The sequence below is a fragment of the Glycine max genome, chromosome 13, assembly GCF_000004515.6.
Source record: "Glycine max cultivar Williams 82 chromosome 13, Glycine_max_v4.0, whole genome shotgun sequence".
Taxonomy (NCBI): Eukaryota; Viridiplantae; Streptophyta; class Magnoliopsida; order Fabales; family Fabaceae; genus Glycine; species Glycine max.
In genome coordinates this window covers 26,962,052-26,978,489 of record NC_038249.2, presented here as the reverse complement: position 1 = coordinate 26,978,489, position 16,438 = coordinate 26,962,052, and the positions used below count along the sequence as shown (strand labels likewise).

At 32.3% G+C, this 16,438-nt stretch overlaps 1 protein-coding gene across 2 annotated transcripts; it reads right to left on the bottom strand.

Annotated features, from left to right (window-relative positions):
* Positions 1-1,589: 1,589 nt before the first annotated feature.
* Positions 1,590-6,347, bottom strand: LOC106795490 (zinc finger BED domain-containing protein DAYSLEEPER-like). Of its 2 annotated transcripts, none has more exons than NM_001371830.1 (2): positions 6,121-6,312; positions 1,590-5,200 (listed from the first exon to the last, which is right to left on the bottom strand). In NM_001371830.1, the coding sequence occupies exon 2, from the start codon at positions 5,176-5,178 to the stop codon at positions 1,876-1,878; it is 3,303 nt and encodes a 1,100-aa protein (NP_001358759.1). In that variant the 5' UTR covers positions 5,179-5,200; positions 6,121-6,312; the 3' UTR covers positions 1,590-1,875. The 2 variants fall into 2 exon arrangements, with proteins under 2 accessions (NP_001358759.1, XP_014621068.3); XM_014765582.3 differs by having other exon boundaries at positions 1,616-5,209; positions 6,121-6,347.
* Between the last annotated feature and the right edge of the window lie 10,091 nt (positions 6,348-16,438).

The following is a 16,438-nucleotide window of genomic DNA, read 5'->3' as shown; positions in this document are numbered from 1 at the left end:
GGGAAATTCAATATACTAAGTTTGCAATTGGCTGCAACCAGAATGAAAAAGTCTGAATGGAGGAAGATAGTCAGATTCCAGCAGGATGTGACTGAAACCCTTTTCACAGGCAAGAAACAAACGATGATAGATGCCCCACAATTCAGCTTGAGCAATAGAACAATTACCAATCTTAGCTGAGAAAGCAACAATGAAACCTTGCTCATTATTCTTTATCACCCCCCACTCTGAACAGCAGCATCAAATGCTACAAAGAAAAGCACCCTTCCACAAAAATAAAGCCGACCCCGATAGCAACATATTCCACCAATCTGCAACCCCAAAGCCTTAATGCCACCACGTGAGAAGATGTACAAATGAGTAATTGAAGCCATGAATTTTATTTCACGCACAGCAGCAACTTTCATTCCGGAACTTCCATATGACAGAGAGCACTGCACACCAGATGCCCTGCGCCTAACGACCTTCCACACACCAAATTCTGCACTGATTTGAACAAACTTCAAAAATGATACCATTAATTGCATTTTTATAAATAAAATCAAATTATATATTCAACTTTTGAAGCAGTTAAATAAAAATACTTAAAAAATATAAAGTTTGAAAGTTAATTTTAACCTATAAAAAAAAATCAATTTATCTTCTTATTCTCTTTTCTTTTGTTATAAATGCCCGTTAATAAATTTATCTAAATGACAAAAATATGTTTTAATATCTAATAAATACTTTAATTTTTTTTTCTGATAATTTTTCTCTTTTTTACATTGAGTCTCTAATAAAATAATAATTTTATTTTTAGTTTTTATTACTTTTTTAATCCATAATAAATTAGTGAATTTTATATTTGCACTCTCCATTTGTTATTAGTCTTTTTTAAAGAAACTAATAACAAATGAATTTTTTTATTATGAAATAAACACAAATTTATTAAATTATTAAGGACTAAAAATAAAATTATTATTTTATTATACACTCAATGCAATGATTTTTTTTTTATCAACTAACAAACACAATTTACTAATTTATTAGGACTTAAAAGATTAAAAACATATTTTACCCTATTTTTTATCAACTAACAAACACAATTTACTAATTTATTAGGACTTAAAAGATTAAAAACATATTTTACCCTATGTAAATTAGACCTAATTCAAAAAAGTCATTAAGTCAAAATTATTATTTAGCTTTATTTTTTCTTTGGGGTCTGTAACTATGTAGTGTTTTAATTAATTAGAAAAAACATTTATTTTCTGCATAAATATTTAAATAAAACAAATGTTAGTCGTCAGATGCAAAAGATGTTACTTCTTTTAATTGTTAATGCAAAACAAAAATCATACACACAAAAACATTATCTTGATCCAAATGTTACCTGGTGACCTGGTTCACCAATACAGGTCACCAATTCTCTAATAGTATCCCATTATATCAGCCTATATGGTCACAATTTTTAAGCCATCTTTTTTAAATTTTAATAACTATTCAGACGAACACTGACACATGTTTCAGAAAAAAATAAATAAAAAATAAACAGCGGCATATTCTACATGCAGCAAATATCCAATACGGTAGGAACAGAATTCTAACTATAGTCTATAAGCGACATGCATCAAAATTATTCCAAATGCTCCTGAATTTATCCTGGTGATCGAATATTGAGGACATAAATCATTACATCAACGTATCACCTTAAGGAGGGGATCTTTTCTAGCATCTAATCAAGAAAAGTAAACTAGAATTTAGACATTCAGGTCCAAATCTACACATCAAATGTCACGAAAGTAGCCTAACAGAGAACTGGGAACTACAAGTAAAATACAAGAACCTACCAACATAACGAGTACAACCACCTAAAAGAAGTAACATGAATAAAATCTAGAACTCCATCTTCACGAGCGCATTGGAAGCTTCGGCTGCTCCATACTGCATCCAGTCTTTCGCACATACAAGGGCCTCCACTGTCTCTGGCCGCAAGGAACTTCTATACTGATCCATCTCTTTGACTTTTGTATCAAAGACAGATTCAGGAGGAAGACTTGAAACCGGAACAGACAGTATATCCCGAGCCATCTTGGAAAGAGTAGGGTACTTGAGTTTGTTTAGCTTCCACCAACCCAATACATCAAAGTCTGGAACACGTGGCAACAGCGATTCTTCCAGATACTGGTCCAGTTCAGACTTCATTTGATGGTTGGACGTTTCCATGATGTAGACATCAAAGTCTGTTAGTCCATTATCCGACATCATAGTTCCTCCTGGAGATCCCCCTGTCTTCGGGTGATTTCCAGGATTTCCTTCTTCTGCATAAGCCGGGGTTAGTGGCAGGGGAAGGGTCACATACTCGTGAAACAGCTCATGAATTCCATCATCAACAATCTTAACATATTCATGGGCATCCTCGCCATAGATTTTAGTGAAACTAAACTCAACAAGCTTCATCTTGAAACGAGGATCCATAACAACTGCAATTGCCAAAACCACACTACAATCTTTCCAGTACTTATCAATCTTTTGTTGCATGGGTTTAGTAAGGTTGCTGATGAAAGGATCCTCATTCACAATGGCACGAGACAGATCCAACTGCAATTTCCAAACTTCATGGAAGAAGGTAATAACAGTGGGATGAGTTGTTGTGGTAAGAATGTTTGCTGCATCAAATAGGGGCTTCAAGTATGTGCAGAGGGTCTCAACCAGCTTCCAATCCTGCATAGACGGGGCACCCTTGTAATCAGGATCAGAAGTGTCCAAACAAGAAAACACTTCCTGTAGTTCAGAAGCTGCCACCAGCATCTGATATGTTGTATTCCACTTGGTTTGGTCGTCAATTAAAAGCTTCCTCTCACTGGGGACCTGAAGTTGCAGCTTGAGGTCCAGGAATTTTTCCTCATGTGACTCTGAAGTCTTCACATATTTTACGCTATCCCGGATTTTTTTTACTGTGAGATGCACCGAGCTCAACAAATCATCTGCAACATTACTTAAAGTTCGGGCAATGCAATTTCCAATCAGCAACTGACCATTGAGGATAAGTGGATTCTTCACAAAGAGTAACGGTCTGAGATTCCCAAGGACAACTTCACTCAGTGACTGACCACAAGTGATAGAAAACAGCTTGCCCTCCAAATTCCAATCAGAAATGCAAACAGCTACAGCGTGGCTGAGAGCAGAGTCAGAATTAGGGTATGGTTCCATCACAACATTCAGAATTCTCCTCTGCAACTTCCAATCACTATCGACAAAATGTCCAGTAATAAACACATACCCCACAGATTGGCTTGAGGTCCAAACGTCCAGTGTGAGACACACACGTCCAGGTAATCCATCAAAATACTTCATAACACATTGCTTTTCCATCAGGTAAGTTGCAACACAGTCTCCTTGAATTGTGTTAAATGTCACCATATTGAACTGGGGCTGCAGATTTTGGACAAATGCAACAAAACCCGGATGCTCAACCATGTGAAGGGGGTAATCATGCATAATGATCATTCTAGCAATCTCATGGCGGCAACGATCTTGATCAAAAATGATGTAAGGAGTATTAGGGGATCTATAACGTCGCTTTGGTGCACTGCTAGCATTGCCAGCAGCATCACTTCCCCTTGAACGTGGAGTATAAGGGCTGAACTGATTCTGATCTTGACCGCGCAGAAGAGCTGGGCATGTCCCCTTGGCGATGTGGCGTTTAAGGTGGCTAGTACCAGCAACCTTTGAACCAGTGCTGTAGGCAAAACTCTGCTTGCATTGCTTGCAACATGCTCTTCTACATCCAGGACTGACTGTTTCTATGGTGAAGTGTTCCCAGACTATAGACTTCTTTTTCCTCCTCTTGCTAGGTTGAGTTTCTGGAGTAGGTTCCTCACTGTTCAATGGAGTTTCAGCATTTACAATCTCATAGCTGGGTATGTTGCTAGCATTGACTATCTCATAGTGTGGTTGAGAATTGACTAACTGATTGCCGTGCAGTGTTTCACTATTTTGCAGCCCGTACTGAGGCAACAATTCAGAATTGGCTAGCTGTTCATGGGACAGTGTCTTGGAGTGAGTTAGTTGATGGTTGGACACTGCCTCAGAATGGTCCATATGATTGTTGGACAGTGTATCATAGTGGGCCAGATGATTATGAGGTAACGGTTTGATGTCTGTGAGATGAATGTCTGGCATTGGTTCAGAACTCGGCACTGGATCAGAATTGGGCAGTGATTCAAGTTCAGGAATCATGTGTAAATTACTAAACTGATGATTCTGAGAAAGAGATTCTGGATGAGACAGATGATTGTTGGGATCAGCTGCAAAATTTACCAACTCATTTTCAGGCAGAGCTTCCGACATGACCACATCATTACTATTCTGTGTTTCATGTATATTGCTGGGCTGTGTCTCCGGGGTGACTATCTCACTGCTGGGCTGTGTGTTAGACATGATTGGCTCACTGTTGGGCTGTGCATCTGACATGACTACATCATTGTTGGGTTGAGTTTCAGATGTAATCACTTCATGACTTTGCTGTGTTTCAGATAACACTGCCTCATTGCCTTGCTGTGTATCAGATAAAACTGCCTCGTTGCTTTGCTGCCTTTCAGGTAAAACCTCCTCGTTGCTTTGCTGTGTTTCAGGTAAAACCTCTTCGTTGCTTTGCTGCAGTTCAGATACAGCCACATCATTACTGGTCTGATGTTCAGAATGTACCACACCATTATCTGCAAGTATCTCAGAATTGACCAGCTGGTTGCTTGGTGGTGCCTCAGACGCAGGCTTCTGGTCAAGGGTAGCTTCGGAACTAACAAGATTATCATCAGCTGGAGCTTCAGCGTTTGCTAATGGATTGTTGAGTCGTGCCTCAGACTCAACATGCTGATTGCTGTGTGGGCCCTCATCATTGCTTGATTGGTTGTCGGGCAGTAACTTGGGATTCTCTGACTCACTATTAGCAAGTTCTTTTGTGTTGTCTAATTCACGGTTGGGCAATGACCCTTCATTTGCATCGGCACTAGAAGCCTGGGTTTCAGATGCAGGAAGAACTTCTGCTTTGAGACTGGAGAGATCCTTGTCAGGCTGAGACTCAGAATTTTCTACATTATGGTCAGACTGATCATTGCTAGGTTGAAAATCAGTACTGAATGGAGCATTTTTCACATCAGGTGTCGCAGCCACATTATCTTCTTCAACAGTAACCATCTTGATTTTGATGTGTATCTTCCTGCTTCACCTACAAATAATTAATGGTGAATTTCAACCATGAAATGTGTTCCAAACAAATAAATTAATATTAATACGATACTACAAATACGAAGAAAACATGAGATCACTAACCTATCACATATCAAAACTCCCATGCAAAATATATATGATTTAATCTAACATAAAAAAAAACATAGCTTGGAGAGCCAAAGTCATTGGTTGTGAATCATGAAGCAAGCAAAGGAATTAAAAAACAACAACAAAAGAATGACAAAACAATAAAGTGATTGAACCATTTACATAGCAGTCATGAAAGTGAAATGAAGGCCAATAACATAAATTTGTGTGTATAACATTGAATTAAGAATACAAGACATAATATAAAGAACCAAATTTCAAAGTCATGTTTGCAGACAACATCAAGTGAAGTTTGAAAAGGAGATTATCCACTAGCATGGTGATGGTTTAAGAGTTTAAAGATGACCCCTCATCTTACAGGCCCAAAGGGCTGTGACTACAACCATCCTACTCCTACAATACAAGTCTATGTAACATATTAAGACAGTGAGCCTTTAGGCCTTGCATACGATTAAACCCAAAGAAGGCATGGGCCCAGCTCATTCATATACAAGACTCAATAACAACAGCAAGTGAATACAACTCATCACAGCAGATTCTCGCTCGATCAACCACTACTCATATAACATCATATCTATCTCCAATGGTTTACCACTACAAAAAACAGTTAAAAAAACAAAAAACGCAGTCCAGATCAAGTATTTCATTTCATCACATAATAATAATAATAATAATAATAAAAACAGGATCTGACGGTGAAAACGCAGATCCGAATCGGAAACCGAGGCCCAGGGCTCACAGGACAGGAGTGAGATCTAGGGCTTTGCAGTGAGGAGAGAGAAAGAAAGAAGGAGGGCTCACCGGAGAGAGATCCAGATTGGGCCTGGGAACGAACCCGAGAAGCTAATTGGACCTTCCAGTTCGATGCCTTCTTTCTGGTAAGTATTTGGAACCTGCTTCGGGAGATAAGGTTTTCCGGAAAGAATTAAAATAGGGCAAATATTTTGGATTTCGAATTTGGACCCTTGAGGTCCATTGCTATTATTTATTCAATTCATTTCATTTTATTGGCTTTTTCTTTCTATTTCTCTGTTACTTTCTCTCACCCTTTTGTCTCAAAACTTTCCCAATGGGAACGGACCACTAGAGCCTTGGCTAAAGTGTTGAAAATATTTTTCTATAATTTAAAATTTAAATTAAAAAAATAATATTTTACCTTCTATGTACTTACTAATCAGAGTAACTCCTATCTTTTAGGAAGATTTATTTTACTTGCTCAATATCTTTTTTTCCGTTGACAGTTGTTGTAGCACTTTGAAGATTTTCAGTTTCAATTCTTTTCTTGCCGTTACAAGCTATAAATTTTGTATGTGTTATGTTATTTGCTGCTATGCTTATTGTTTATGACTTCCTAATTATTTATCTAACAATATTAGATAGAAAAATTTATCTTTTAAAGTTGAGTTTCCAAGCATCGGAACTCAAGTGTAAGCAGTCTTGTTTTTCTTTTTTTTAATAAAAAAATGGTGCACTTTTTCTATGTTGCACTTATCTTTGTCATATTGAGTTATAATTATTTGTTGATATTGACTTATTTTGTATGCTCGTCTAAAGTAATGTTATAGTTCTACTAGCATTTTTTCTTGTAGTATATATGCATTATCAAAGTTTTTCTTTATCACTCAGTTTCTATCATCAATATGGTGTTATATATAGTATTCCATGAATATATTTTCTTTGAACACTTTAAAATAGTATAATTTAAAAAAATGTGTGGCTATAATTACTTGATTTTGATCAATGGACTTAAATTATTAAATTTTTCATGCCACAATATCATTATTTATCATAATGAAATCTTTGTGTGTGTGTGTTTGATTATGTGCTTTAGGTTTAATCCATGGTGTTTATGATTTGGTTTTTCGAGTTTACCTGTAAGTATTGTTGCTTGGCAATACAAATTATTAGATTACAATAAAACTGAATTGCTAGGCTTTGTATGATGTGAAAACTGTTTTTATTTGGTTAATCATGTTAACAAATTATGGCTTTGAATTACTAAGTTAAAATATTGTATATTCTTTTCTTCGATTACGGTTATGGCTCGATGCTCATGAGCTTGCTAACAGTTTTATGGGCCATCATCATAGTTTTATGGGCTATCATCATTTGCATAAATGTCTTAGCCATGTCATGCCTAATTTTGTTAGTGATTGTTACCCGCTTGAAACGATACATTAATTTAGTTTCAACTTGTTATTACTTTTTATTCATCATAGTATCACACGCAGTTATCATGTGTGCTACATAATTTATCAGTAGTAGTCCCTCTCGTATTTGAAAATTATGTTCCGTATACATATATTACTTAGTTATATTGTTATTGATCCCTAACTTCATAATGTATTGTTGTTTTATGTAGTAACGTATCAGATTACTCTTCTGAAATATTGGAGATTTAATTTGATGCTTTTATTCTACATATTTTTTTTACTCCTAGAAACTAAAGAGTTATTTTATACTAGAAAGACTTTGTCGAATTTTTGAGTTGTTGCTGTTATAACCATTGGACATCTTTATCATTCTAGAAAGAACTTAGATTTATTTTGATTTGCTTTGATTTTTGTAGGTTCATTAGTCATATACATAGGGTGTGAATTTATTTTGTAGGTTCATTAGTTATATACATATCTAATAGCAAATTATCAGTCCCAATTTAGGTTAATCATTAAGTGTTTAAATGTATCATAGATGACATCTTGTGAAACACCAACATCCCAAGAAGTATCTATTCAAAATTCAAAGCCTAATATTATAAGGAAGACTAACATAGCTTGGTCACATTGTAAGCTCATTCAGGAGGGTGGCAAGATTGCTATGATGTGGATTTATTGTGATAAAATTGTTAAAGTAGGTGGAATTAGTAGATTAATGGGTCACTTGGTTGGGGAAAGAGGTCAAGTTTCTTTTTGCAAAAAGGTACCTCCCGATGTTCGTTATCGAATGAAACAGAATATTGAAGAAAATAAAAGTAAGAATAAGAAGAGAAGAATTGATGAACATGATTTTTATTCACTTAGTGAAGAAGGTGGTGAAGTGCACACAAAAGTGGAACAACAAAGTGAACAAACACAAAGAACAACGGAAAAGGTGAAGACAAGTGATCGCATTGGGAATTATTTTTAGCCTATAACCATTCATGGATCCCAACCTACCTTGAAAGGTGTGCTACAAAATAAACAAGTGATACCAAGGTGTGACCTTGCTATTGCTAAATGGTTCGTTGATGCATTTATTCCATTTAATGCAACTAATTCAACATGTTTTCAGCCTATGATTGATGCTCTTTGTAGCATGAGTCCAGGATACAAGGCTCCAAGTATGCATTGTCTTCATGGTGATTTGTTAAATAGTTAGGTTGATGATATGCATAAACATGTGGGCGGTTACCGTTCTATTTGGAAAAAAATTTGGTCGTACTCTTATGGCAGATGTATGGATTGATAGGAAAAGGAGAACTCTTGTCAATTTTTTGATTTATTGTCCTAAATGAATTATTTTTCTAAAATATATTGATGTATCTCATGCTTATAAATCTGTTAATTTATTGTTTAAGCTTTTCAAGGATATTGTGTTATGTGTTGGTCCTGAAAATGTAGTTGACATAGTAACTGACAATGCCGCCAACTATGTTGCTACTGGTAGGTTACTGTAAAAAGAGATTCCTAAACTATTTTGGTCTCCTTATACAACACATTGCATCAATTTGATATTGCAAGACATAGGAAAATTGGAGGAAGTTAGTGAGGTTGGGTCACATGCCTCAAAAATTACTAAATATATTTATAATCATTGTTATGCTTTATTTTTTATGAGAAAGTATACAAGTGGAAGGGAAATATTTTGTCCTACTCTTACTTGCGTTGCCACTAATTTCATTGCTTTGCAGAGTATTTTGGCTCAAAAAGATGCATTAAGAGCCATGGTAACATTTAAAGAATGTACAAGCTCAACTTATGCAAAAGTAGCCAAGGTAAAACAATCTGTGGAACATGTCTTAGACTTTGGGTTTTGGAATAAATGGGTCGATGTAGTGAAACTGACCAAGCCACTTGTATGCGTGTTGTGTATGATTGATAGTGAAGATAAATTTCCTATGGGTTTTCTTATCGAGCCATGTATAAATCTAGATAAGAGACAATAAAAAGGTTTCGAAGAAATAAAACAAAAGTGGAGCCTTACTTGAAAATCTTAGATCATCGTTGGGATTCACAACTTCACAAAAATCTCTATGTTGTGGGTTATTGGTTAAATTCTACTTGTCGGTTTAATGAGGAAGAATTTGAACAACATATGACTACAACAATTGGTCTTTTGGATGTCACTGAAAGATATTCTCACATAGATAGTCACTTGCGAACTAAGCTAACTAGTGAAAAGAGAATTTACAGCAACACTAAATTGGATTTGGGAAGACAAGCTACTTTGGCTAAATGAAACACAATCATTTCAAGTAACTTTCACAACTTGTAAATTATAATTCTTCTTAGTATTTATTTTTGAGTTGTGACTTTATTTGTTATTAATTTATGTTATGACATGCAATATTTTAGATCAATGTTGGGCATCTTATGGATGTGGGGTACCATATTTGCAAAAGTTGGTTATTCGTATTTTAAGCTAAAATTGTAGTGTTTCAGGCTGTGAGTGGAATTGGGATGTATTTGAGCACATTCATTTTTTTTAAAAAAGAAATAGGTTGGAACATAAAAAATTTAATGATTTAGTCTATGTTCGTTAAACTTGAGGTTGTAAAATAGGTATTATTATATTTTTATTCTTTTTTCATGGTTTATCTTTCTATATTACATATGGTTACATATTTGTACATGTGTTTAGGAAAAAGAGACAACAGAGCTATGATCCTATTAATTTGGAAGCACTTGGTGACCATGTTGATTGGGTAATGGAGGATTCACCATCATTCTTAACTAATGAGGAGGTAGATACATTACGCAAAGACCTTACAAATATGACCATCCAACCACTTTCAAATGATATTGGTATTCCACTTTCAAATGATATTGTTATTTTAATAATATTTTTATTTCAAATTTGTTTCATACTTGTTATCTCTAAATGCTAATTACTACTTTCTATCTATTTTTTTTGTCATAGGTCCTTTAAATTTGGATGATCATGACGTTGATGAAGCATTAGGCAATCCCATGGTAAACATGAATTTAAATGAAAGCAATGTTCATCATGAAACTATAATAGGAGATTCTTCTTAGTTCTTTAATAAAGAAGAAGTTCATGAAAATGACAATGACTTAGTTTATGTCCCTTGGCCATAGAAAAAAGTTGAATTTATTTAGGAATATATGTTGAACTTGAACTTATTTAACTATTTATTCATGCTTGTAATCTTTGTTACTTGTTTGTTTGAACTTGGACAATGATATTTTTTTAACATTTTGATATATAATTATCTATGTTATGAAATTATATTAATTTATGAGGTTATTTTTAAATATTTTTAAGATAGGTATTAAGTTTTTATATTTTTATTGCAGACTGAGTTCATGCAAGTCAATTTGTGACTTATCGGTTCAATTACTGACCCAGTGCCATGATTGAGTCAGTCACTAGACCGATTTTTGAAACTATATGTTCTCCATTGCTACGAAAGAGGGTTCTACAACCCTTAACTCTTTCACTTGGTCATCATCAATGCACTGCATCGAATCCTAGCCACCGTTGTCAATATCCATGATACAAACGAGGGAGATTTACAACTGCTCCATCACCACGAACTATGAATAAGAGTTATGAATGTTGATTATAATAAAATAAAAATATAATAATTAGTTGCTCCTCACTAGGAAGTGTAAAAGCGACACATGTCCCCATTGTGTTAAGATTGTTAGCATAAGTTAGACGGAAAGACTTAATTCAACTAATTTAAAAATTAAAGGATTAAATTGAATCATTTAATAATTAAATGACCAAATCAGTTTAAAAACATTACCTTGACTCTCCTTTATATTTTATACTAACACCCACACAAAGAAGACTAATGTAATAATTAAAAAAAAAACCTCAACAGTAATCAGTGTAATTTATCCTATTATAATAGTATTTTATTTTGCAGAATAAAAAAAATAATTTACTACAAATAATAAATGACTACATGTATAATTTGTGGAGTCAAACTCCTATTCTCTTTAATTTCTAAGTTAAATATTTTTAACAGATTTTTCTCTCCTTTAAACGTGTATTTTATACCGTACTTTCATAATTATAAAAAAATCTCAATCATCTCAACTTAAATTCCTTTTATTTTTATATATATACACTAGTATATTAGCCGCTGCATTGCACGAAATAAAATATTTATTTTATATAATTAAAATTTATAATTTATAACCAATCAATATTTCTCTATTTATAAAATATCTTATAATTAAAATTAAGGATAAAGTTTAACATATAAATTATATTTTAGATTTATTATAAATAATTTATATTTTGGTATATTGTTATTTTTAAAAAAATATATTCAAACTTAAATTAGGACTAAAAATATTGAAAATGATAGATTAAAAGATATAAGAATTTAAGTTAATTGTTTAAACCACATTAAAAGTATAAGATGACATATCACATACACGTTAGTAGAAAATATGAATTTTGTATGTGTGATTAAGTTGATATCAAAATTTAAAAAATAAAAAAGATATATCATATCCATGTTAGAGAGTGAATGTGACATGTTAGGGAGGATGATAGCCTGAGGAAACATATAGGATTAAACGTTTATATATATAAGATTGGTATATTTGCATGTGCATTGTACACATTAAAATATTTATTTTGTACAATTCAAGTTTATAATTGATAATCAATAAACATTTCTCCATGTCTGAATTATATATTATAATTAAAATCAATAATAAATAATTTTTTTGAACACATAAATTATATTTTAAACTTATTAAATAATCTATGTTGTGATATATTATTATTTTTAATTATTTATAACACCTCCATTTTTCTCATAGTTGAAAATTGCAAAGAAAAATTAATAAATCAAGACTTTAGAAAGGATCTACATAAAAAAAACCCTAAAGGTTGAAGAAATTGAAGAATAAGAAGAAAGTAGTCATATCCATACAAATGAAAACGATGAGAGCTCTCTTATATTTAAGAAATTAAAGTAAATATGCTTAAAAGGAAGGGAAAATATGCTAGTTTAACCCCAATTATAAAGTGAAGTTCAAGAACTATCCAAAGGACTACAAGATTGACATTGTTTGCTTAGAATGTAAAAGGCCTCAACACAGGAAAGTTGAATGTCAAATCCACTTAGGATCGGAATACTACTGCAGCAACAAATTACAAAGTAGCTAAAGAAGCGTATATTCGACGAGTTCTCACACTGCATACATGGCATCATAAGGATGAATAGTAGCACCTTTGGTAGTTACCCTCGCTCCGTCCTCACGACACAGTTTGCTTCCTCTTGCAGCTCCAGGACTTTAACGCACTTCACGACGACATGGTTGACTTTTGTGTCACTGTCAGAGATATCATTAATGGCGACCATGTCAACAATGAACACCGCCACCACCTCCGTCGCTGCCAAAACAACACATTTGTAAATGATAAAGTAAAAGATTGCTTAGGAGGGATCGGATACCCATGTTTGTAACGAAAGCCAGACCAGTAAGCTACTTCTTGCAGATTCGTCTTCCAATTCTCCATGTTATGCATAACATATATTTGGATATTTATTCTTTCGGATTGAAAAGTGAAGTTAAGAAATATAAATTCTGGATTGAACCATTCAGAACACGTAAAAATTGAGGAGCCTTCCAGAAAAGCAAATCCAGTTTTTTTTTTTTTTTTTTAATTATGGATTAAGCAATCCAAAAAATATTATTTGTTTTCCTAATTGCTCAATCCAAAATTATCAAAAAGTAATTCTGGATTTTCTTTTCTGGAAGGCTCCACAATTTTTATATGTTCTGGATTTGTTGGTATGGAAAATAACTAAATAATAATTATGCGTCACAGGGTAATTTTGGGATTTTGTAAAAAAATTAATAGAGGTGCATGAAGCATTTTATGGAGTGAAAAAAGCAAATTGCCTGAGTATGACGTAATTTAACTTGAAAACGTACTGGCCTTGTGCATAAAAATGATATCCAAGCGTAAGTTTGCTTCCTACACTTCCCAAGTTGTTTCATGCACTTTTTTCGAAATATTCTTTTGATTTTCGGATTGGTCATTTTAGAATTCAAAAAAGAAGTGCAGGAAGCAAGTGTGACTGCAAGAAGCAATAGCCCCATACGTATTGTAAACGAACATAAATTATTATTATTTCCTTAAAAATCTGTTTTTTTTTTTTTAAAAAATAATTACTAAATCATTTTATATTAGTTTTTTTATTTGTAAGAAAATGTTCCATATCTTTAACATATAATCAATTTTGAAATATTTTTTAACGTAAAATTGAACTTGCGAAAATTTATTAGAATCAATACTTAAAATCAATTTTCAAACTTGAAAACCAACATTCACTCATTGTCTAATCTCTTCTACTTCTTTCTACTATACTTCTCTTTTTTCAAAATCTTTCATCATCCACACAAAATACAAACTTCATTTCTAATATGAATACGAATGTCAATTTTAAAATATTTGAATCGATTCAAGAATTAGAATCTAGCCAAATTTTTTTATCTTCACTTTGTTCAAATTTATCGGATCGACCCAGATCCATGTTCACATAAAAAAATATGGATATATCGTGTACTTTACTTGAGTGTGCCAGCTCTTCCTACACACGCGTAAGCAGGCTTTTATTTATAAAATTGAAAAAATTAATAACCTGAATGGCAATGATTGGAAAATTGTTTCCAACCTTATTCTGCGGTCAATGCATAACACAAGTTTGAGCAAGGACTTAACGTGGTACTACTGCTCATCTACTAATCAAAATTCACCAACACGTGTTGGACTCAATATTTTTATTTTTATTTTAATTCTGACAGTTAAGCCATTAAGTGAACACTTTTTAGCTTGGAATTGTGATTTTACATTTTACATCCCATTTTTTGCACTAATGCTTTTTTTTGTACATAATTAACTTTTTTTTTACTCAGCAAATAAGTATAGATTTATTATATATATGAGGCAGAAATGGTGCCATAAACATTTACAAGAATGCTCAAGGTACATAATTAACCAATGCATCTGCATGTGTAATTCTCCATAATTTTTTTTTTATCGATTTTCCTGCATAATTGCGATTGTATATAACGTAATGTAAAGATTTGTACTTTTTTCATAATTATAGTGATTTGTTCCCCTCCACTATTTCTCTGATAAAATTTTATATAACTCTTGAATTATAAGGGTGAATGGGGTGATAAACTTAAAGATTAAAATTAAACATATACTAAGTCTGTATAACAGTGTAACTCTCCCAAGCCATATTTTATGTTTTGTTACTTCATGATTTCTAACTAACAAGATGCGTTATCTTTCTTTTAAAGGAGATATTTTGTTCCAATCAATAAATGATTGGTTTGAATCTTATAAATAAAAAAAATATGATTGAAAATAATAATTTTACAAAAATAAGTGAACAACAAAAATTTTATAATAAATACTCTACAATAATATCATGATAATAAAAAAAAAATCTTTTGATACATTTCTCTGTTCCTCAACGGCTAACCTCGTTTTTTTACAATGACAATCTACGGATGTCAATTTGAAGATAATTTTTGTTGTGAGTTACTTAAATCCTCCACTATTATGTGGGTTCTAGTAGTCTATGCTCACTTGTTTAACCACGTGCCATTGATAAAAAAAGTTAAATTAAACACAATATTAACACATTTAATTTCTTAGATTCCACAAAAATTTAAATTTGAGAATTTCCTAGAGAGCATTCTAGGCACAATATTCATGAAGTTAGCATTTTTTTAAAAGATAATAGACATTCTTCATATATAGAAAAAAATCTTGTTAAAAATAAGTAGGATTAGAGATGACAACATGATGTGTGTGAGGAGGGTATAGCCTTCCCAATTCTCCATTTCAATTTTTCAACATATTTTCGTATTCGTTTCTAATGTCTGATGGGTTGAAATTTGTTACTCTTTCCCATGTCCATTGGGTATTAGTATTCTCGTCCCGATTCAAATTTGTAAAATATTTTTTTTGTAAGAGAATTATATTAAAAATCTGATTTTAGAAAAAAATAAATTAATTATTACACATTTATTTTTAACTATTTATATATTAATAAATTTATTACAGTGTATTTGTCCATAAAAATGTCAAGAAAAGAATCTTAAATTATGTAAAATATTTTAAAAAAATGAACAAGTAATAATTTTTTTTTTAATAATTTTATTGTCGGACACAGATATGGATACAAGTACGGAACAGGTAGTGACATTTTCATCTTTCACCTCGATCCCAATTAAAAAAGTTAGATAATTTCTGAATTCAAACATTTATTTGGTCAATTCAAATATTTTTCATCAAAATCGGAACAGATACCCACCCACGGATAGATGTTTCATTGTCATGATGCAAGAATAATAATAGTAAATGTTTTTTATATTTTAGTTTCACTTTTTTTTTTATTAAACGGATGCTCACAGCTAGAACTATAGAGAAATTCTTAGGGGATAATAAACCCTCCAAGAGTCAACTAACAACAAATTATGACAAAAGAATGGAATAAAATAAAACCAGTGAATCCTAAAAGAAAAATCATGACCTTTTCCATTTCACTTCTTTAACCTGGCTAAATATATTAACTAGTTATCATTTGCAGAAAAAAAAACACAAATGAATCATTCTTTCATTTAAAAAGAGAAGAAAAGAAGAGGAATCTTAATAGAAAGTAATTTTTTTATTTGATTTATAAGATAAAGTGAAAATATAATTTACTACCATAATATTAATTACCCCGTAGTAGATAAATAAAATCATTAAAGTAAGAATTTTTTTTATTTACAAACTTCAACTATTTTTATTTTTCTTAAACTCTCAATATTAAAAGAAAACAAAGAAAAAAAAGATTTTTTTTTAACTTTCTGAATCAAATTAGTTATTTTTATTAAATTTTCTCTGCTGGTATCGATCCTCAGTG

Excerpts from the sequence above, each read along its gene's own strand:
- LOC106795490 (XM_014765582.3), bottom strand. The coding sequence starts at position 5,178 with ATGGTTACTGTTGAAGAAGATAATGTGGCTGCGACACCTGATGTGAAA.